Source organism: Pleurodeles waltl, chromosome 9, assembly GCF_031143425.1.
Source record: "Pleurodeles waltl isolate 20211129_DDA chromosome 9, aPleWal1.hap1.20221129, whole genome shotgun sequence".
Lineage (NCBI taxonomy): Eukaryota > Metazoa > Chordata > Amphibia > Caudata > Salamandridae > Pleurodeles > Pleurodeles waltl.
Genome location: NC_090448.1, coordinates 540,472,757 through 540,490,681, shown reverse-complemented (window position 1 = coordinate 540,490,681; position 17,925 = coordinate 540,472,757). Strand labels below are relative to the sequence as shown.

The window sequence follows — 17,925 nt, the reverse complement described above, 5'->3', positions numbered from 1 at the left end:
ATACAGAGCCAGCTTCCTACAAAAAGTGATTGTACTACTTGTTTTAATAGAATGAGATGCTCGATTTAATTTGTGTGAACGAGGTGGAATATTTGGAGGAGTGGAAGTCAGTTCTAGATAGTAACCATGTTGGATAATTGACAGAACCCACTGATCTGTAGTGATGTTATGCCGTTGTGGATAGCAACTTACCAGTCTTCCTCCCACAGGAGATGTGTGCTCTGTGGGGATGGTGAGAAAGTCCCTGTATGTTAGATTGTGAGGAACCTTTGGATGCTGAGGGTTTCCCTCTAACTCTACCGTTAGATCCTCTATAGAAGCCTCTAAATGATCCTCTAGTGCAGAATTGGGAGGATTGTTTTTGATGGGTGGATGGTTTTTCCGTGGCTGAAGGTTTGAAACCCCCTCTAAATTGTGGTCTACGAAAATCCCCCCTGGTGGGTGTGGTATACAAAACCCCCATGACCTTAGGCAAACTAAAAAAAGATTCAGAGACAGCTATCACGGTGTCAACTTCAGGGACAAATAATTGCTGCTTATCAAATGGCATGTTTAAACCTGCCTGTTGTATCTCAGGTTTCAAACCTGAACATCTCAACCAGGCATGTCTCCTAATAAGCACACTGGTGTTAACCTATCTAGCTGCTGTATCAGTTGCATCCACAGCAGATCTAATAACATTAACAGGTTCTTGAAAGATTTGAGAACTATGTCTGAGCATTCCTGGGAGCATAGGAAAACATTCATATTGCTTATGTGTTGATGCTAGTATGTCAAACAGAAAAACCTGCTCTATGTGGCCAGTGTGCATTTGCACATTATGGTGTGCTGCAGCTCTAACCACTACTTGATTATATGTTGTAGTGTCCTCTGGTGGTGAGGGTCTGGCAGGATATAACTGAGGGTCATTTGGTAATATGGGAACAGTAATATGTGTCCCATGGATCTGTGTCCTGTTCATCACTAAAATTATCCCTATGTGGTGAAATTGAGGATGTATATGGTGATAATTGTGCCTCATATGTGGGTGATAGTTGTGGAAGGAGGAACAGGATAATGTGGTGAAGGGTGTTTCTACATTTAAGCCTCTCCCAGTTTGTGCTTAAAGATCTTCTTTGATGGAGGTGCATTTTTTGAAGTGTCTCTAAAAGACAGTTTCCTTTTAAAGGATGTTGGAGGGGAGGCGATTAGACTTCCTGTGTCCTTCTGATTAAGTATTTTCCTTTGTTTGGCGTCCATCACTTCTAGAATAGGTTGAATGTCTATGGACTCCTGGGTTGAAGTAGTTTCTTCACTACCCCTAGCATTCGACTCTGAAACTTTTGTTTTGGTCAAACCGTAAGTGTCGGCTCCGAAGGTGGTGTAATCCTTTTCGGCTCTGCAGTGGTTAGTTTGGATTTCCGTCTCGACTCCGAAATTGGTGTGGAGTCAGTTTGGTCGAAGCAGAGTGCACCTTAGTCTTAAACCTCCGTGCCGAACCCAAAGGTTGGTCATCCGGACTTTGTTTACAAATCAGACTATGGCCTGACGGCAGTGGAGGTTTGCCAACCAGTCCTGGAGTCTTTAGTAATGTGTGTGGTGTGATGGGGCAGTTGTACTCGCGTACTGCGCCGCAGGCATGTAGTGGCTGTTGTCATGTGAATGTTCTTTGGAGTCTGAGTCTTGGAAGAAAAAGACTGCCTAATGCAAAACCTCCTCTTGGGCATGTTCTTCACCGAAGATGTCCGGTGTGTTCTTCTGTTGGTTTTGACGCCATCTCGAGATGAGGTCTACGGTCCTGAAGAGCCTTCTTAGATCGAAAAGATCTAGAGGCGTCGCAATTGTCTTCTTGATGGTCTGGAGATAGACCAAGATTGCACACTGAGTGCTGATCGGTGTACAGAAATTTCGCGTAACACTGAGGACAGAATAGAAGTTGAGTTTGTTACATCAGACTCACATGGAAGCAGGCCCTTAAAGGGCGTTGCCTTTTTAAGGGTGAGAAAAAAACCAACCTTGACGGTTTGAATAGGATCGAGTATAGTTGGAAACCCGATCGAAAACAATATCGAGGATATTACAGAAAGATTAGAATACATTTTGAATTTTCTTATCGAGATTTACTGGATCGAGAGAAAACACGTCCGAACCCGACGGCGGAAAGAAAACAATCTAACAAAGGACTCTATGCCCATGCGCACTATCACTGGGAGGAGGAGGCACTCTATCTCGTGACTCGAAAAAAGCTTCTTCGAAGAAAAACAACTTGTAACACTCCGAGCCCAACACCAGAGGGCGGAATATGCAAAGCATGTGTATCTGCGGCTACACATGCCATTGAACATATATGCTAGCAATCAGAAATAGGCACAGAAAAGGTTAGAAAACAGTGCAAATAATAATAACCAATAGTGACCCTAGGGGGAGCACAAACCTTATACTAAAAAAAAAAAAAAATAAATGTGAACAAGGTACCCCCACCTAAGTCAGTAAAATGTGTAAAGGGGAGCTGGGAGTACTAGAAAACCCCAGAGATAAGTAACATAGTACCTCCCAGCGACCAGGAAGGCAGAAGTAAAACAATAGATTTTCCCCAAAACACCCAAAAGGAGGCAAAGAAGGAAAAGAAGACACCCAGAGAAGACTGCAAGAAAACCAGCGGTGGATTCCTGAAGTAAAGAAGACCGGTGGAGAGAGGGGACCAAGTCCAAGAGTCACAGTGGAGTGCAGGAGGAGTACCAGGTACTACCCTCCCAGCTGTGGATGCAGGAGTTTTTCGATGATTATGAAGAACAGGTCAGCACTGCAGCCCTGGAGCCGGAGAAGAGTTTGTGATGGATGCAGAAGATGTCCCACGCCCGAAGGAGGATTGCAGATGGGTGTCCGTGCAGAATTTCCACCAACAAGCCTTGGCAAAGGCAAACTCGCGGTTAGTGGAAAAGAGGTGCTGTGGGGGACCAGCGAGGCCTAGGGGGGACTCAACCCAGGAGGGGGGAGTCTCAGAGAGCCCTCAGTGCCAGAAAGTCCACAGGAGCAGATGCAGCACCCACAGGAGTCCCATAGGACGGGGACCCCGGAGTCGTAGGAGCCAACGCAACACAACAAAAGTGGACCCCACACCACAGGAGAACCACGCAGGAGGCTGTGCATTGCAGGATGGAGTGCTGGGGGCTGGAGCTTCACTTCGCCTGAAGATCCCTTAGAGGAGATGCAAGCAAGCCTTGGCAGCTGCAAGAGACATGGTGCAGGGGGGGCACCGTCCTGCGTGGGAAGGCAAAGGCTTACCTCCACCGAAGTTGGACAGCTGGCAGACAGGACCAAGAGAACTACTCCGGACCACCACCCGTCATGCAGGATCCACGCAGCTCAGCAGAAGAGGGGATCCACGCAGCCGGTCGTTGCTGGTCGTCGGTGCCTGCGGTTGCAGGGGAGTGACTCCTTCACTCCGAGGGAGATTCCTTCTTCTTGTGCGGGCTGAAGAGCTGCAGTATACTAGGATACACGGCGAGGAAATTGTTGCAAAGTTGGCAGGAGCCCTAGAAACAACGTTGCTGAAGAGTCCTTTCTTTTTGGAAGCAGCTTGTCGGGTCCTGGACGTTCCAGTCGCTGTTCCGGAGGCCAGAAGTCAAAGCAAAGCTTGCAGAGGAGTCCTGCTGGAAACCTTGCAAGCCGAATCCGAGGACCCCACCCAAGAGAGAGAGAGACCCTAAATAGCCCGGAAAGGGGGGATTGGTCACCTAACCAGGTAAGCATCTATCAGGAGGGGCCTCTGACGTCACCTGCCTGGCCTGGCCACTCAGATGCTCCCAGAGTTCCCTGCCAACCTTGGAAACAAGATGGCAGAACCCAGGGACCCTCTGGAGGAGCTCTGGGCAGCGCCCCTGGGTGTGATGGACATGGGAGTGGTCACTCCCCTTTCCACTGTCCAGTGTTGCGCCAGAGCAGGGACTGGGGGGGTCCCTGAACTGGTTTATGCACAGAGGGCACCAAACGTGCCCTTCTAAGCAAACCAGTGGCTTGAAGAGTCTATCCCTCCCAAGCCAGTCACACCTATTTCCAAAGGGAGAGGGTGTTGCCTCCCTCTCCCAAAGGAAATCCTTTGTTCTGCCTTCCTGGGCTTGATCGGATCAAGCAGCAGGAGCGCAGAAACCAGTCTGAGGGGTCCTGCAAGGAGTCCCCAGAGTGCATGTAATCATACTTCCAATACTTGCAACAGTATTGGGGTATGATTACGACATGTTTGATACCAAACATGCCCAGGTTCAGAGTTACCATTATGTAGTTGGACATAGGTAGTGACCTATGTCCAGTAAACGCATAAAAGAACGAGTTACTGTGGATACATTAGCTACCTGTGGATTCCTCACCTAATGAATTCTCCCATGGCGCCAGCATTCGACGGAAATCTTCTTCCTAGTCTCTGCACGTCGACGAGGACGTCACTCTAGCCCACGCGACGCCGTCTAACGTCATACAGGCAATAAGAGGTCCTCGACGACGTGCCGACGTCAGTACCAATCATTTTTTACGTGCATGAGAACAACCAGGCAATGCAATGCAATGAAAGAGCAAGGCAACATCCCATAACATTGTAAAATACACAACATTTGCCTGAATAGCTGTAAATCATATATATATATATATATATATATATATATATATATATATATATATATATATATATATATATATATATATATATATATATATATATATATATCTTTTTTTTTCTTCTTTTTTTTAATATATATACACATCAAGTATATACACAAAGATATATACATATATATAAATATATTATATACAACATCTATTGCACCCTCGAAGACCAAGAGGAGCGCACTCAAGGATTACTTGGTAAGACCAGAAAGGCAACGGGGAGGCGGGTGGGACCGTGAGGAATCCACAGGTAGCTAATGTATCCACCAGAAAAGTCGTTACCGAAGGTAAGTAACTCGTTCTTCTGATGGATACAACTACCTGTGGATTCCTCACCTAATGAATAGAGTCCCAAAGCAGTACCACGCCTGGCGGTGGGTGCCCAAATGGTCAAACCAAGAAATCCTGCAGCACTGACCGTGCAAAATGGCCGTCCCTTCTAACCTCAGAATCCAAACAGTAATGTTTTGCAAAAGTGTGAAGGGACGACCAAGTTGCGGCCTTGCAGATGTCGACCACAGGAACACCTCTGGCCAAGGCCGAAGTGGCCGACTTAGCTCTGGTGGAATGAGCTCTAATGCCCTCAGGAGGATCCTTCTTTGCCAAAGAGTAACAGATTTTAATGCAAAGAACAACCCACCTGGATAGTGTTCTCTTGTGGACTGCCTTTCCTCTCCTCTTGCCCACGTATCCAATAAACAGCTGATCCTCCAGCCTGAAATCCTTTGTTCTATCAATAAAGAAGCTCAACGCCCTCTTTGGGTCCAGACGGTGCAGTCTTTCTTCCTCTTTGGAAGGATGAGGCGGAGGATAGAACGTGGACAAAGTAATTGCCTGAGCCAAATGGAAAGGTGAAACAACCTTCGGGAGGAAAGCAGCCTTGGTCCTCAACACCACCTTATCCCCATAAAAAGTTGTATAAGGAGGTTTTACTGATAAGGCCTGCAACTCACTCACTCTCCTTGCTGATGTTATAGCTATCAGGAAGACTGTTTTTAAAAACAAATACCTTAAGGGGCAAGAATGCATAGGTTCAAAAGGGGACCCCATAAGGAAAGTCAGGACCAAGGACAAATCCCATTGCGGCATAACGAATGGTTTTGGAGGATATTTATTTAGAAGACCTTTCAAGAATCTGATAACAATAGGGGATTTAAATAAAGATGGTTGGTCTGGAAGACATATGAAGGCTGACAAGGCCGATAAATAACCCTTAATGGTAGCCACTGCACAACCTTTCTGCGATAAAGACAGAGCAAAAGACAAAATGTCCGATAGATGAGCATGTAAGGGATCAATCTGCCTCTCTCCACACCACGCAACAAATTTAGACCATCTATTAGCGTAGATAGATTTAGTGGAGTGTCGCCTGGCCGCTAATATAACATCCACTACCTCAGGCGGGAGAGAGAAGGAACTCAGGTTGCCCCGTTCAATCTCCAGGCATGTAGGTGCAAACTCTGGAGGTTGGGGTGTAAAACCTGCCCCTGCGACTGCGAGAGGAGGTCTGCCCTGAGAGGGAGACGGAGCGGAGGGCACATTGAGAGTTGGAGAAGGTCGGAGTACCATACCCTCCTTGGCCAATCCGGAGCTATTAGGATGACTAGAGCCCGGTCCTGGCGAATCTTCCTCAATACTCGAGGAATCAAGGGTATGGGAGGAAACGCGTAAAGCAACTGGCCGCACCAGGTTATTTGAAACGCGTCCCCCAACGCTCCCTGCATCGGATACTGGAGACTGCAGAATAACGGACAATGCGCGTTCTCTCGAGTGGCAAACAGATCTACCCGAGGAAACCCCCACCTCTGGAAGATTAAACGGATTTGATCTGGATGGAGACGCCACTCGTGGTCTGCCGAGAATTGGCGACTGAGACGGTCCGCACGCACGTTTAAGACTCCGGCCAGATGGTTTGCTATCAAGCAAATCTGATGGTCCTTTGTCCAGGACCATAGTCGAAGAGCTTCTCTGCAGAGAAGGTACGACCCTACTCCTCCCTGCTTGTTTATGTACCACATCATGGTAGTATTGTCCGTTAGAACCTGTACCGACTGACCGCGAAGGGAAGGGAGGAAGGCCTTGAGAGCCAGACGTACAGCCCGTAACTCTAACAGATTGATGTGAAACATCTGTTCCTCTGGAGACCAAAGGCCTTTGATCTCCAGATCCCCCAGATGAGCTCCCCACCCTAGAGTGGAAGCATCCGTTATGACTGTGGCCACTGGTGGCGACTGCTCGAACGGCTTTCCTTGTGAAAGATTGTTGCTTGCAATCCACCACTTCAAATCCACAGCAGCATCTCTGGAGATCTTGACAGTACTCTCTAGATCCCCTTTGTGTTGAGACCACTGCCTTCGGAGGCACCACTGAAGAGCCCTCATGTGCCAGCGAGCATGCGTGACCAACAGAATGCAGGAGGCAAACAGACCGAGCAGACGAAGGACCTTGAGGACTGGAACTACCGCTCCATTTCGAAACATTGGAACCAAATCCTGAATATCTTGAATCCGCTGAGGCGGAGGAAAGGCCCGACCCAATGTTGTATCCAGTACTGCCCCTATGAACAGGAGGCGCTGAGAGGGCTCTAGGTGAGATTTGGGCTCGTTCACCGAAAAACCCAGGTCGAACAACAACTGGGTTGTTGACTGCAGATGATGCGACACAAGCTCCGGGAACTTGGCTTTGATCAACCAGTCGTCCAAGTAAGGGAATACTGCTATCCCCTTCCTTCTGAGTTCTGCCGCAACCACCGACATCACCTTCGTGAAGACTCGAGGTGCTGAAGTAAGACCAAACGGAAGGACCGCAAACTGATAGTGCTGCGATCCCACCACAAACCGGAGATACTTCCTGTGTGACTTGAGTATCGGGACATGAAAGTAAGCATCCTGCAAGTCGACAGACACCATCCAGTCTTCCTTGTTCAACGCCAAAAGCACCTGTGCTAGGGTCAGCATCTTGAACTTTTCCTGCTTGAGGAACCAATTCAAGATCCTCAGGTCCAGGATTGGTCTCAAACGACCATCCTTCTTGGGAATCAGGAAATACCTTGAGTAACATCCTCGACCCCTTTCCTGCTCTGGGACCAACTCCACCGCGCCCTTTGAAAGGAGGGCTTGTACCTCCTGTTCTAGCAACAGGAGGTGTTCTTCTGAACAATAAGAAGGGCGGGGTGGGATGAGGGGCGGGAACTCCCGAAAGGGAAGGGTGTAGCCTTTTCCCACAATACTGAGAACCCAAGTGTCCGTTGTAACAGTCTTCCATTTGGTGAGAAAATGCTGTAATCTTCCCCCTACAGGAGAGGAGTGAGTGGGGAATGGTGGAAGCCTAAGGCTGCTTCCCCTGCTGCACCCCGCCAGAGGATGAGGAAGAGGCAGAGTGCTGCTGAGAGGCTCCTCTGGTGCGGACCCTACCTCTCCCTCTAAAAGATCTATAGGGATGGGAAGAGGCAGGTTGCTGATATCTTCTCCGAAAGGAAGAGGAGGAAGAGCCACGCCCAAATCCACGAAACCTCCTGAAAAATCTGGAAGAGGCCGTGGAAGAAGGAGCTTGGAGCCCTAACGACTTAGCCGTGGCCCTGCTCTCCTTAAAACGTTCCAATGCCGAATCAGCCTTGGCTCCAAACAGTTTGTCCCCATCAAACGGGAGATCCAACAATGTGGGCTGTACATCCGCAGAAAAGCCCGAGTTACGGAGCCAGGCCTGCCTCCTTGCCACCACAGTTGTGCCCATTGCTCTGGCCACCGAGTCGGTCGTATCCAGTCCAGTCTGGATAATCTGGGTCGCAGCAGCCTGGGCATTTGAAACAACGTCCAAAAGACCCTGGGGAAGCTCTGTAAATGATGAGGAAATGTCATCCATCAGAGCATGAATATACCTCCCCAGGATACAGGTTGCGTTGGTGGCCTTCAACGCCAGACTGCAGGACGAAAAAATCTTCTTGGACTGCGCCTCCAGTTTCTTTGAATCTCTGTCCCCAGGCACCGTCGGGAAAGAACCAGGCGCTGACTTGGATGAACAGGAGGCCTGCACCACCAAGCTCTGCGGCGTAGGGTGCCTAGACAGAAAACCAGGGTCAGTTGGAGCCGCCCGATACCTCCTGGCCACGGCCCTGTGAACTGCTGGGGAAGATGCCGGCCTCTTCCACACCTCTAACACCGGATCCAGCAGAGCGTCATTAAATGGCAAAAGAGGCTCTGCCGCAGCTGAGGCCGGATGTAGCACCTCGGTTAGGTTTTTTTTTGCCTCCATCACCGGCAAAGGCAGGTCCAAAAAACTAGCTGCCTTCCGTACTACTGCATGAAAGGAAGCAGCCTCCTCAGTATATTCTCCTGGGGACGAAAGATCCCACTCAGGGGAAGTGTCCAGCCCACTGGCCGACTCCAGACCACGCAGCCCATCACCCGAGTCCTCTAGCTCTCCTTCTTCCAGGGCTCGTTGGTACTCCTGCTCTTCTAATACACGGAGAGCACGTCTCCTCGAATGAAGCCGTTGCTCAATACGCGGAGTCGACAATGCCTCCGCCGAAGTCGAAGATCGGCGCCGATCTTCAGAAGCCACAGACGCCGCGTCCAGCGCCGCAGGTAACTTCGGCGCCGACGAAAGAGCAGTCGAAGCAGATGGAGCCACCGGAGTCACAGGCCGAAATCCCGACGTCGACGGGATGGAATTCCCCGGGGCTAATCCCTCTGAAGCCACCGGAGCGGCCACCGGCGCCGACACCGGCGCCGAGCCCACGTTCCCAAAAGGGAGAAAGGGCATAAAGGGTGCCGGCCGAAGAGGCGCAGGATCACCCAATGAAAAGGCCAAAGGCCCAGCCGGAGCACCCCCTGGAGCCATCTGTTGGAAGATGGCATACATCGCATTCAAGAATGCGGAACCATCGGCTCCAGGGGTGGGAAAAGCCGGATACCGGGGTGCCTGTCTCGGAGGCGACCCCGACGCCGGCCTCGACGTCTGCGACGCCGGAGATAACACCTGAGGCTCCAATACCTCAATCACCGACGCCTGTCCAGGTGAAGTCGGAGACGCCGGAGAGGGCAACGGCGTCGAAGGATGAGGCGTAACCGTGGGACTGATCTCCCATGTTCTTCGGCGCCGATCCGAAGACCTGGAACGAGTCTCCTTGCTCGAATGACGCCGAGATTCTCTACGGCGCCGGGAGTCTCGATGACGCCGATGTCTTGGCGAAGAAGACTTCTTGTGATGCTTCTCTTTTTTCGATTTCGCCATAAACAGCTTCGCCTCATGTTCCTTGAGGGCCTTTGGATTCATGTGCTGGCATGAATCACAAGTCGAGACGTCGTGGTCGGAGCTCAAACACCAAAGGCAGTCGGAATGAGGATCCGTCACTGACATCTTGCCTCCACACTCACGACAAGGCTTGAATCCAGACTTTCTCTGCGACATTATTCCCACAGCGAAAGACTACGCAGCAAAAATACACTGTAACCACAAAAGTAACAGTTGCTCCCTCGAAGATAACCGTTTCGAATGCACGGAAAAAAGGGAACTGACGTCGGCACGTCGTCGAGGACCTCTTATTGCCTGTATGACGTCAGACGGCGTCGCGTGGGCTAGAGTGACGTCCTCGTCGACGTGCAGAGACTAGGAAGAAGATTTTCGTCGAATGCTGGCGCCATGGGAGAATTCATTAGGTGAGGAATCCACAGGTAGTTGTATCCATCAGAATGGAGTCCCCGCACTCACAAAGTCCAGGAAAATGGATCTGGAGTTTGTGGGGGCACCTCTGCTAGTGCAGGGGTGCCCTCACACACATGTACCTGCACCCTGCCCTCTGGGCAGAGAGGGCCTACCATAGGGGTGACTTCTGGTGATCTGGTGTAGTGAAAACAGGTGCATGCACCCGTTTCATGCAGGCTGCAATGGCAGGCCAACAGGGCGCTTTGCATGGGCTCAGAATGGGTGGCAGAATAACTGCTGCAGTGAATAGTAATCCCCTGGAACCCCAATGCCCTGGGTAGCCAGGTACCATACTAGGAACTTACATGGTGGAGGGGGACCAAAATGGCAATTGTGGGAAGAAAAGAGGTCAGTAGCAACCAAATTTAGAGGAGAGAGCATAATCACTGGGGTCCTGGTTAGCAGGATCCCAGTGAACACTCAAACACACGGACAACAGGCAGAAAATGGGGGTAACCATGACAAGAAAGAGGGCACTTTCCCCATAAACAATTAATATGTATCCCGTGGAACTATGCCGGGCCTACAACATGTCACCGCCAATGCCAAGGATATCATAGGACACATCACTTATATTATCACCAATAATGGACACTACAGCTTGCGTTACATGGCAGTGATGAAAGGCTGAATTTCCACAGACTGCCAGCTGACCTACGATATTCCTTAGAAAGGCTTTTACCTTTGCACTGATGAGATCCCCTAATATTACATAAAAAAGATAAACTTCAGTGCTAGTCAACAGTTATGGTATGATTGCATTAAAAACAGTGGCTCCATTTGCAAGGTCATCAAACGGGCAACCTCATCAAGAGCTCACAGTCTAAATTAGAATACCATATTGAACAAGTACATGTTTGAAGTAAAAGAGTCAGAGCTGTATTTTCATTACGAGAATAAAAGCTGTGAAACAGTAAAAATAGGTTTTCCCTCAGTAGTGTTCCGAGGATGTAATCTTCAATGTAACATATGAGGTCATAAATATTATCCAAGAATGGGCCGTTGCAATTATGATTTAATATACAACCATAACTAGGAATCTTCAAAGCTTTTTAGGTGTTGCATCATAACCTCAACTTCCCTTGCATTGACGATTTTCAGCTAAAAGGCCCATCTTGAAAATGATGTCACAATTAGTGTGTCAAAATCCAAGCAGACACCAATCAAATAAATATTGCAGAATTCTTATTATTGGTGATGCTTATTGACGCAGAGCCTAGGAAACAGATACGCTGATAAGTGCATAAACAAAAGACACAATGTAGTACCTCTGTCTTCCATAAACTTATAAAGCTGTTGAAGGAAGTTGTCCCTTTCTTCTGGATCGGGCTCTTCTTCAGGCTATGGAGAGGACAGTAAATAGCAGGTTAAGAAGATCATGCTTTAGTCTAGTTCAGTAAAAATATTACAACATTTGAAAGGCTCTTAGACAGATACAGGTGGTTGTTACCCTGTAAGGCACAAGTATTGAACTGATTTCACTAATACTTTTCTAATCTGAAAAGGCTAAATAGGACCCTCAAGTGGTAGAGCCTAACAAATGCTTTAAAAAAATTAAGTCCGTAGCACCTCGTCGTGTACCCGTTAAAATGAACATAATTCGGTTTTAGGCTTTGACACTCCCCTCCCCCACTCTCAATCTAGGAGGTAATGATGCATAGGGAGAAATACCATGAGGCAGTAACAGTATCCACTGATCCAAGAAGTAAGCATCTTCAAATGGTGGGTTCTAATGGATCCTGTTCTTCCTCTGCAGATGTGTCTTTTTGAAAATATTGCAGTTGTGGACTCCAAGCCATGTGTCCAGTATAACTAGAACAACAGTATTTACATAGTGCCACCTTACAAGACTGTTTAAGTTTCCAGCCTAGCAGGCACCAGAAGATAGAAAGAGGACGTTGGCAATAAAGAATCTGCAGAGGGAAAAACAGATTACATCTGAACCAATGCTGATAAAACGATGCAACCTTTTCATCTGATACCCTTTCCTCTACTGATTCTTTATATTTCAAACATTACCCAGCAAAAAAATAGCGATCTGGATAGATATGCCTCTGAAAAGTAAAGTAAGCAACGGCAAAGTCAATGGGTTTCATCTTTTCGACTACTAGCTTTCTAGCTTCTGTTCAGAACTGGAAAAAAAAGAAAGCAGGATGACTTGTACATAGGCATGTGTCCTCAATAAGAACGTAATGCGTGGGTTGGGAGAAAAAATGGCGGAGCATTTGGGGAATAAGTCAACATGTGGGAGCAATGGGGAGCGGCCCGGGGCAGATGAACAACAAGTGCACGAGGAGGGGTAAATTAAATTCAAAGCAAAATAAGCCAAGGAGCAGTGGAAAAAGCAATGGATGAGGAATGGGGCAACGTGGCGGGTGTTATGTTTGATGGAGCAATACAGAATTCACTAAAGGATTGTGTGTATTTTGGGGCAGGTGGAGTTTGGTAGCACTTGCGGAAGAGAGCAAGACTAGCACTCCATGCAAGTAAATGTGCTAAAGAACAAAAGGGTTCTCTATTTGTGGGCAGTAAGCTTTTAAATCAAATGGATGGTAAAGAAGATATGCTCCAGGGAGACAAACACAAAAATTGGAAGGAAAGCATTAAATAAGCAAGCATATGGGACTAACAAGCCAACCAATGGTAAGCCTACTAAGGTTTATTACTGTACCCAACATGATAATATTGAGCCATCTTTTTTCAAAAAATCAAATACAGTCCTTTTGATGGGCTCTTTTAGCATCTACTGCGGAGACTAATCTGATGGAAACCGACTGTTTTACAGGAGCCAAACTTTAGAAGCAAGCCCACAGGAAACAATAAAAAAGGTGTCCAACGTGTATTTGGCAGCTCTGAATATATGACTGCAAGCCCTTAACAGCTCCAGTTTTTGTTTTGCTAAACAGTCCGACAAGACTTGCAACTCTGACACCAAAAAAGCTAAAGCTCTCAATAAAAGGAAATCAGTTACCAGTAAGGTACTCGAGAAGAGTGCTGTGCAAAGGTTTAAACCTTTAATTCTGTAAATATCAATTTGAGGCACTACTGATCAATGATTTAAGGAAGAGAGTTTACCGGTTTGACAGTTACCCTAAAAATAAAGAAACCACAGAATCTAAAATATAACAGTTAATGAGTTTCCGAAATGTAATTAAAAGAGGAATCTGATAACCCTAACGACGGTCATCTTCAAACCTTCTTTGTTAGCTGCAAACAAAAACTCCGCAGAATTTAAATGCCTTTTGCGTTTTCGCACATTATTTTCCACAATACTGAACGCGTCAAAGAATTGATGTTCAAGTTACCTCCGCCTAAGGAGCCAAATAGGTAATTGAAGGATGTTTCGGTCCATATGCAGGAGCATCAGTCTGCCACTCCAACCCTTGCTGCAAATTAAGCAGTGGAAAAACCCTCCTTGACAGGCTATAGATCTGGGAACCGGACTCCTCTGAGCCATCTAAAGATGAGCTAATCCAAAATCACCAGGATCAGTTCCTGAAATTTTGGGTAGCTGCTCAAGACCTTTTGAATAATAAAAAAAAAATGTGTAAAAATAAGCCACATTGTTAATTCTAAGGTACTTGCACTGTGACTCCAAAAGAACACATTTTTGGAAATCCTATAGAGGAGTAATGGCCTTCCAATGAAATGCACAGAGATTCACGTGTGTATACCCCCACATTTCTAAATGCACTATGAATATCAGGATGAATACTCCATTTGTGTAAACATGACAGAAGCCTTACTTTTCGATATTGAATGAGTACTCTGAATATGGAGTCTGTGGGCACACACCCAAGCATCATTGATTTTCAGCACAATGTCCAGGGCAAGCACCATAACCCTTATTTCACTCAGTCTGCAAAACTTTCATACAGAGGATGAGCAGTTGCGTAATGGCATTCCTTCAGAACCAGGGAAGCCCCACAGTTTCTTTGACTAGAACTCTGGAATGAGCACCATAAAATCCGAGAGTACCGTTTGAATCCAGTATATGAAAGTAGTCCACCAGGAGGAAATATATTCAGTTGTGTGTTTTCTAGATCAGATAAAACCCGGATACAACCACATATAAACGTACTCCTGTCCCTCAGAAGGATATGGTCTTGTTGAAAATTCAGCTGGGACATATGCACATGAAGTACCCCTTTACACTCCTGGCTAAAGTAATGGCGATCAAAAAAATTCCAATTTAGAATGAGAAATATTTCATATCACAAGAAAGAAGAGATCTGAAGAGAATGGACATCAAAAACAACAGTACCATAACGAGAAGCTAAACATTGAGGGAAAGCAAATAATTTAAACGTTTTTCAGCATCAATCAAGGCAACATAAAATAAGCACCACTACGCAGCAGAGTAAACAGAGACTAGAGTGTAAAAAGTTAGATTGTCCTTAGTCATGGAAACTAATTTTGAGGATCAATGCCTAGGAAACGCAAAGGGTGAGAGCACCACTTTGCAATAACATGTTTCCATGCACACGCTTGTATTCCTTTGGAGGCTGATTTTGTTTTTTAGAGGTCAAAAACAACTGTCCATTCACTAACGTCTGTGCCTCATGTCCTTAAAGCAAAGGGTTGTCAGGCTTTGTCATAAGACCAAAGTCCTCTATTCAGGGAAAAGATCTGCTCTGTTTAGCCAGAAAATTGGCAGGTCCTGAATGAAAGAAACAATTAGAGAACTTTACATGTTGCTAGCCTGGAAGATAATGTAGAAGACAAGGTTTCCCCGATTCCTTTCTCTGCAAATGTCTTTGGACAGACCAAAGTAATAACATCGATAGGGTGATGCTCGAGATGGATGACCTTTTCTCATGTACTATGGTCTGAAATAATCATGAAACGTTATATATTATTGATGGAATTAGCAGGTTGGTGAGGCAAAACCCTAGGAAAGGTGTGGTCTCAATTTGTTTTAAATCCTTGCAGGCAATAGTATTCTCACAAATTCATCAAAACATGCTTGCAGGTAACCAAAACAGTATTCAAAGACAAGGAAATTAATACATTTTATCGAAACCTAAGCTCAAAATAGGTTTCACACCTCTCCTTAACATCTTCAAACAGCAGGCTAAAAGGATCTTTAATTTGGAGTGGTATGTTACTGGTGGTCAGAGCTGCCACTTCCCATATCTGCATAGCTGTACATTGTCAGATGGGAGGAAGTGTTTGCCATTTTCAGAGCCGGACTATGAGGAACAATGGTTTTTTTGTAAAAGGCATTTATGGTCTGAGTCTCAAAGGGGACAGAAGGAAAAACAATTAGGCCTGGTCTTGAACGACAACTAAAACCAGGATTCTAGTTTAGAATGTATGGACCACAGGGGTGCAATTAGGTTCCTCCCAAGCTGAGGGAAAAGTTTCTAGCTACGAATGTTTGAAAGTTAGCAATGGCTACGAGGCAGTCCTGGTTAACAGCAGAATTTCTGTTACTAAGTTGGGATTAACTTTGTGATCGCCAGAAGTGCTACTGCTGATCCTTGTTTTTTTTTTTTTTTTAATAACGTTAGGTTATGCAGAGGGGCATTTAAACTCTTTCTGGACAAGGTGTCTAGCCTTGCTGCATTTTGCAAGTCCAAATACTGCTGCATATCAGTGTTCTTGTTAAAAAGGTTGTTAGTTTCACAGTCATCTTTTCTTAAATAAATTTCAATGAATTCCAGTACGTTTGAATCCCAACCAAAGAAAGCATCAACATGTGAATATCTGTTGGCTATTGGGATTTGTTTTCATCAATGACTCCTACATAAAGAGTGATGCTGTCTTTGTTTATATCAGTTAAGTAATTTACAGTCTAGGTAAATGGGATGGTGGCATAACAGAACAGAAACAGGGGCGTGGAATTTTTTTAAATATCTACTTGCCCATGGGACAGGTTGCTTCATAAATCTACCTGTCCTGTACAAAAACCTATTTGTCCCTTTGGTGCCATGAAGTGCGGTGACAAATTATGGCAGCAATCTCATTATGTAGGAGCTCTGATAACAGCCTCTCTGTTTATGCCAGGGATACTACTATAGTAGGGCTTGAATACTTGCAATTTAAATTCCTAATATAGCAATTTTCTTATTTTGCCACCTTTTCGCAGATCTACAAACTGGGGCTGGAGGATGCAGTAAACAATAGTTCCAGGGCTGAAATGTCTTCGAGTCTGTCAACATCCTAACTTGCATGTTTTAAGGATTTTCACCAGCTATTCTTTAATCTTTTCCCATAATAAGAAAGGTTGGAAATTTACTCCTGACAATGGCAGAAGTAGAAGTTCTTCCAGGGTTGGGGAAAAAAAGTGTTAGGGAGGTAAAGTGAACTTGTAAACGTTCCATAGATCTTCACATGAGTAAACCTACACATGCATATTTGCTTGTGCTAAAATACAGTTCACAAATAATTTCTAGGAGTACGATTTTCTGGTCTACTTCTGTAAGTTCTTGTGAATTCATGAAAGCCACTAATTCAAAGACTTACCATGGGTGCACTTTTTTTAACTTTAAGAATTAGGTCCTGATTAGGTCTGGCGTTAACAAAGACATTTTGTTTTCATTAACTTCTATTTCTCTCTCTATCTATCTATCGGCTGGCTTTACTGTGAGTGATCGCATCTGCTCTTCCACAAGGAGCATACTCGCACACAAAGTAGTTTTGTTTAGTGCCAGTAACTACTGCGGCAATCAGTGGCGTCATGAAAATGGAGCGGGCCACCTGCAAAGAACATGGAGGGCCCCCCTCCAGACTCACTCAACGCAGGTGCTGTGCTGAGGGAGTCCCCTGGAGGGGAGCTGCTGGGCCTTTGTTTTGCCACTGGTGGTAATATGTGATTTTTGAGACCAAAAACGTTTTTTTTTTTCTTTTTCATTTTGCCAGTGTTTGTTACAAATATGTGAGGGCCTGGCAGCTCCCACAACAATAAAGTGTTTACAAAAGCCATGTCAAAACAAGACATGCATTGACGAAACCAAAAGACTCACAAAAAATGTTGAATCGGTTGGCTTTGCCAGTGCTTGTTTATTTTCATGCTTCCCATAATCTTGTTGAAAACGGTTACACAGATTTCCCATTAGGAATATTTTTGGGAAATACAAGAATGCATCACCACATTTTACCAAATGACGCTTCAAAGAAATAGCATCTAAAATCTCATTTTAGCGGAAATGTTTTCCTACTTGCCTTTTTTTCCTGAACATTTTATTTTGAAAGCCAAGAATCATCACTCTTACTTAGAAGCTTCTGCAAACATTTGCATTTCATCAGCGAACATTATAGTTGGCCTTGTATTGTTAAAACGTTTCAAAAATGTGTGCACACTTTTTTTTTTAACTGGAACCAATGTCAGTAGTGCAGTGTGACCTTAAAACGTATATTTGCAGCACTCACTAATAATGAAGGCTTTTCATTGATGAACCATAAATACAAGATCGAACAGCGTTAATATATGGACACACATTACCTCAACTGCAGACAGTTCCCTTCTCTGTAAACTAGCAGACAAACGGTTTGTGCCACAGGATGGTGGGCCTCCTTGTCCCAAGGAGAAAATAAACACGAAAACTTTTTGCCCTTGACCCCCAAACAATATGTCCTAGG

The 17,925-nt window shown here is 45.8% G+C and overlaps 1 protein-coding gene across 1 annotated transcript in view; it reads right to left on the bottom strand.

The window, feature by feature from the left end:
* ARID4A (AT-rich interaction domain 4A) overlaps positions 1-17,925 on the bottom strand; it is a 360,940-nt gene that overhangs the window by 187,549 nt on the left and 155,466 nt on the right. Inside the window, exon 12 of the mRNA XM_069207594.1 lies at positions 11,610-11,682. Coding sequence (XP_069063695.1) covers positions 11,610-11,682 — 73 coding nt within the window. The remainder of the gene's footprint in view (positions 1-11,609; positions 11,683-17,925) is intronic.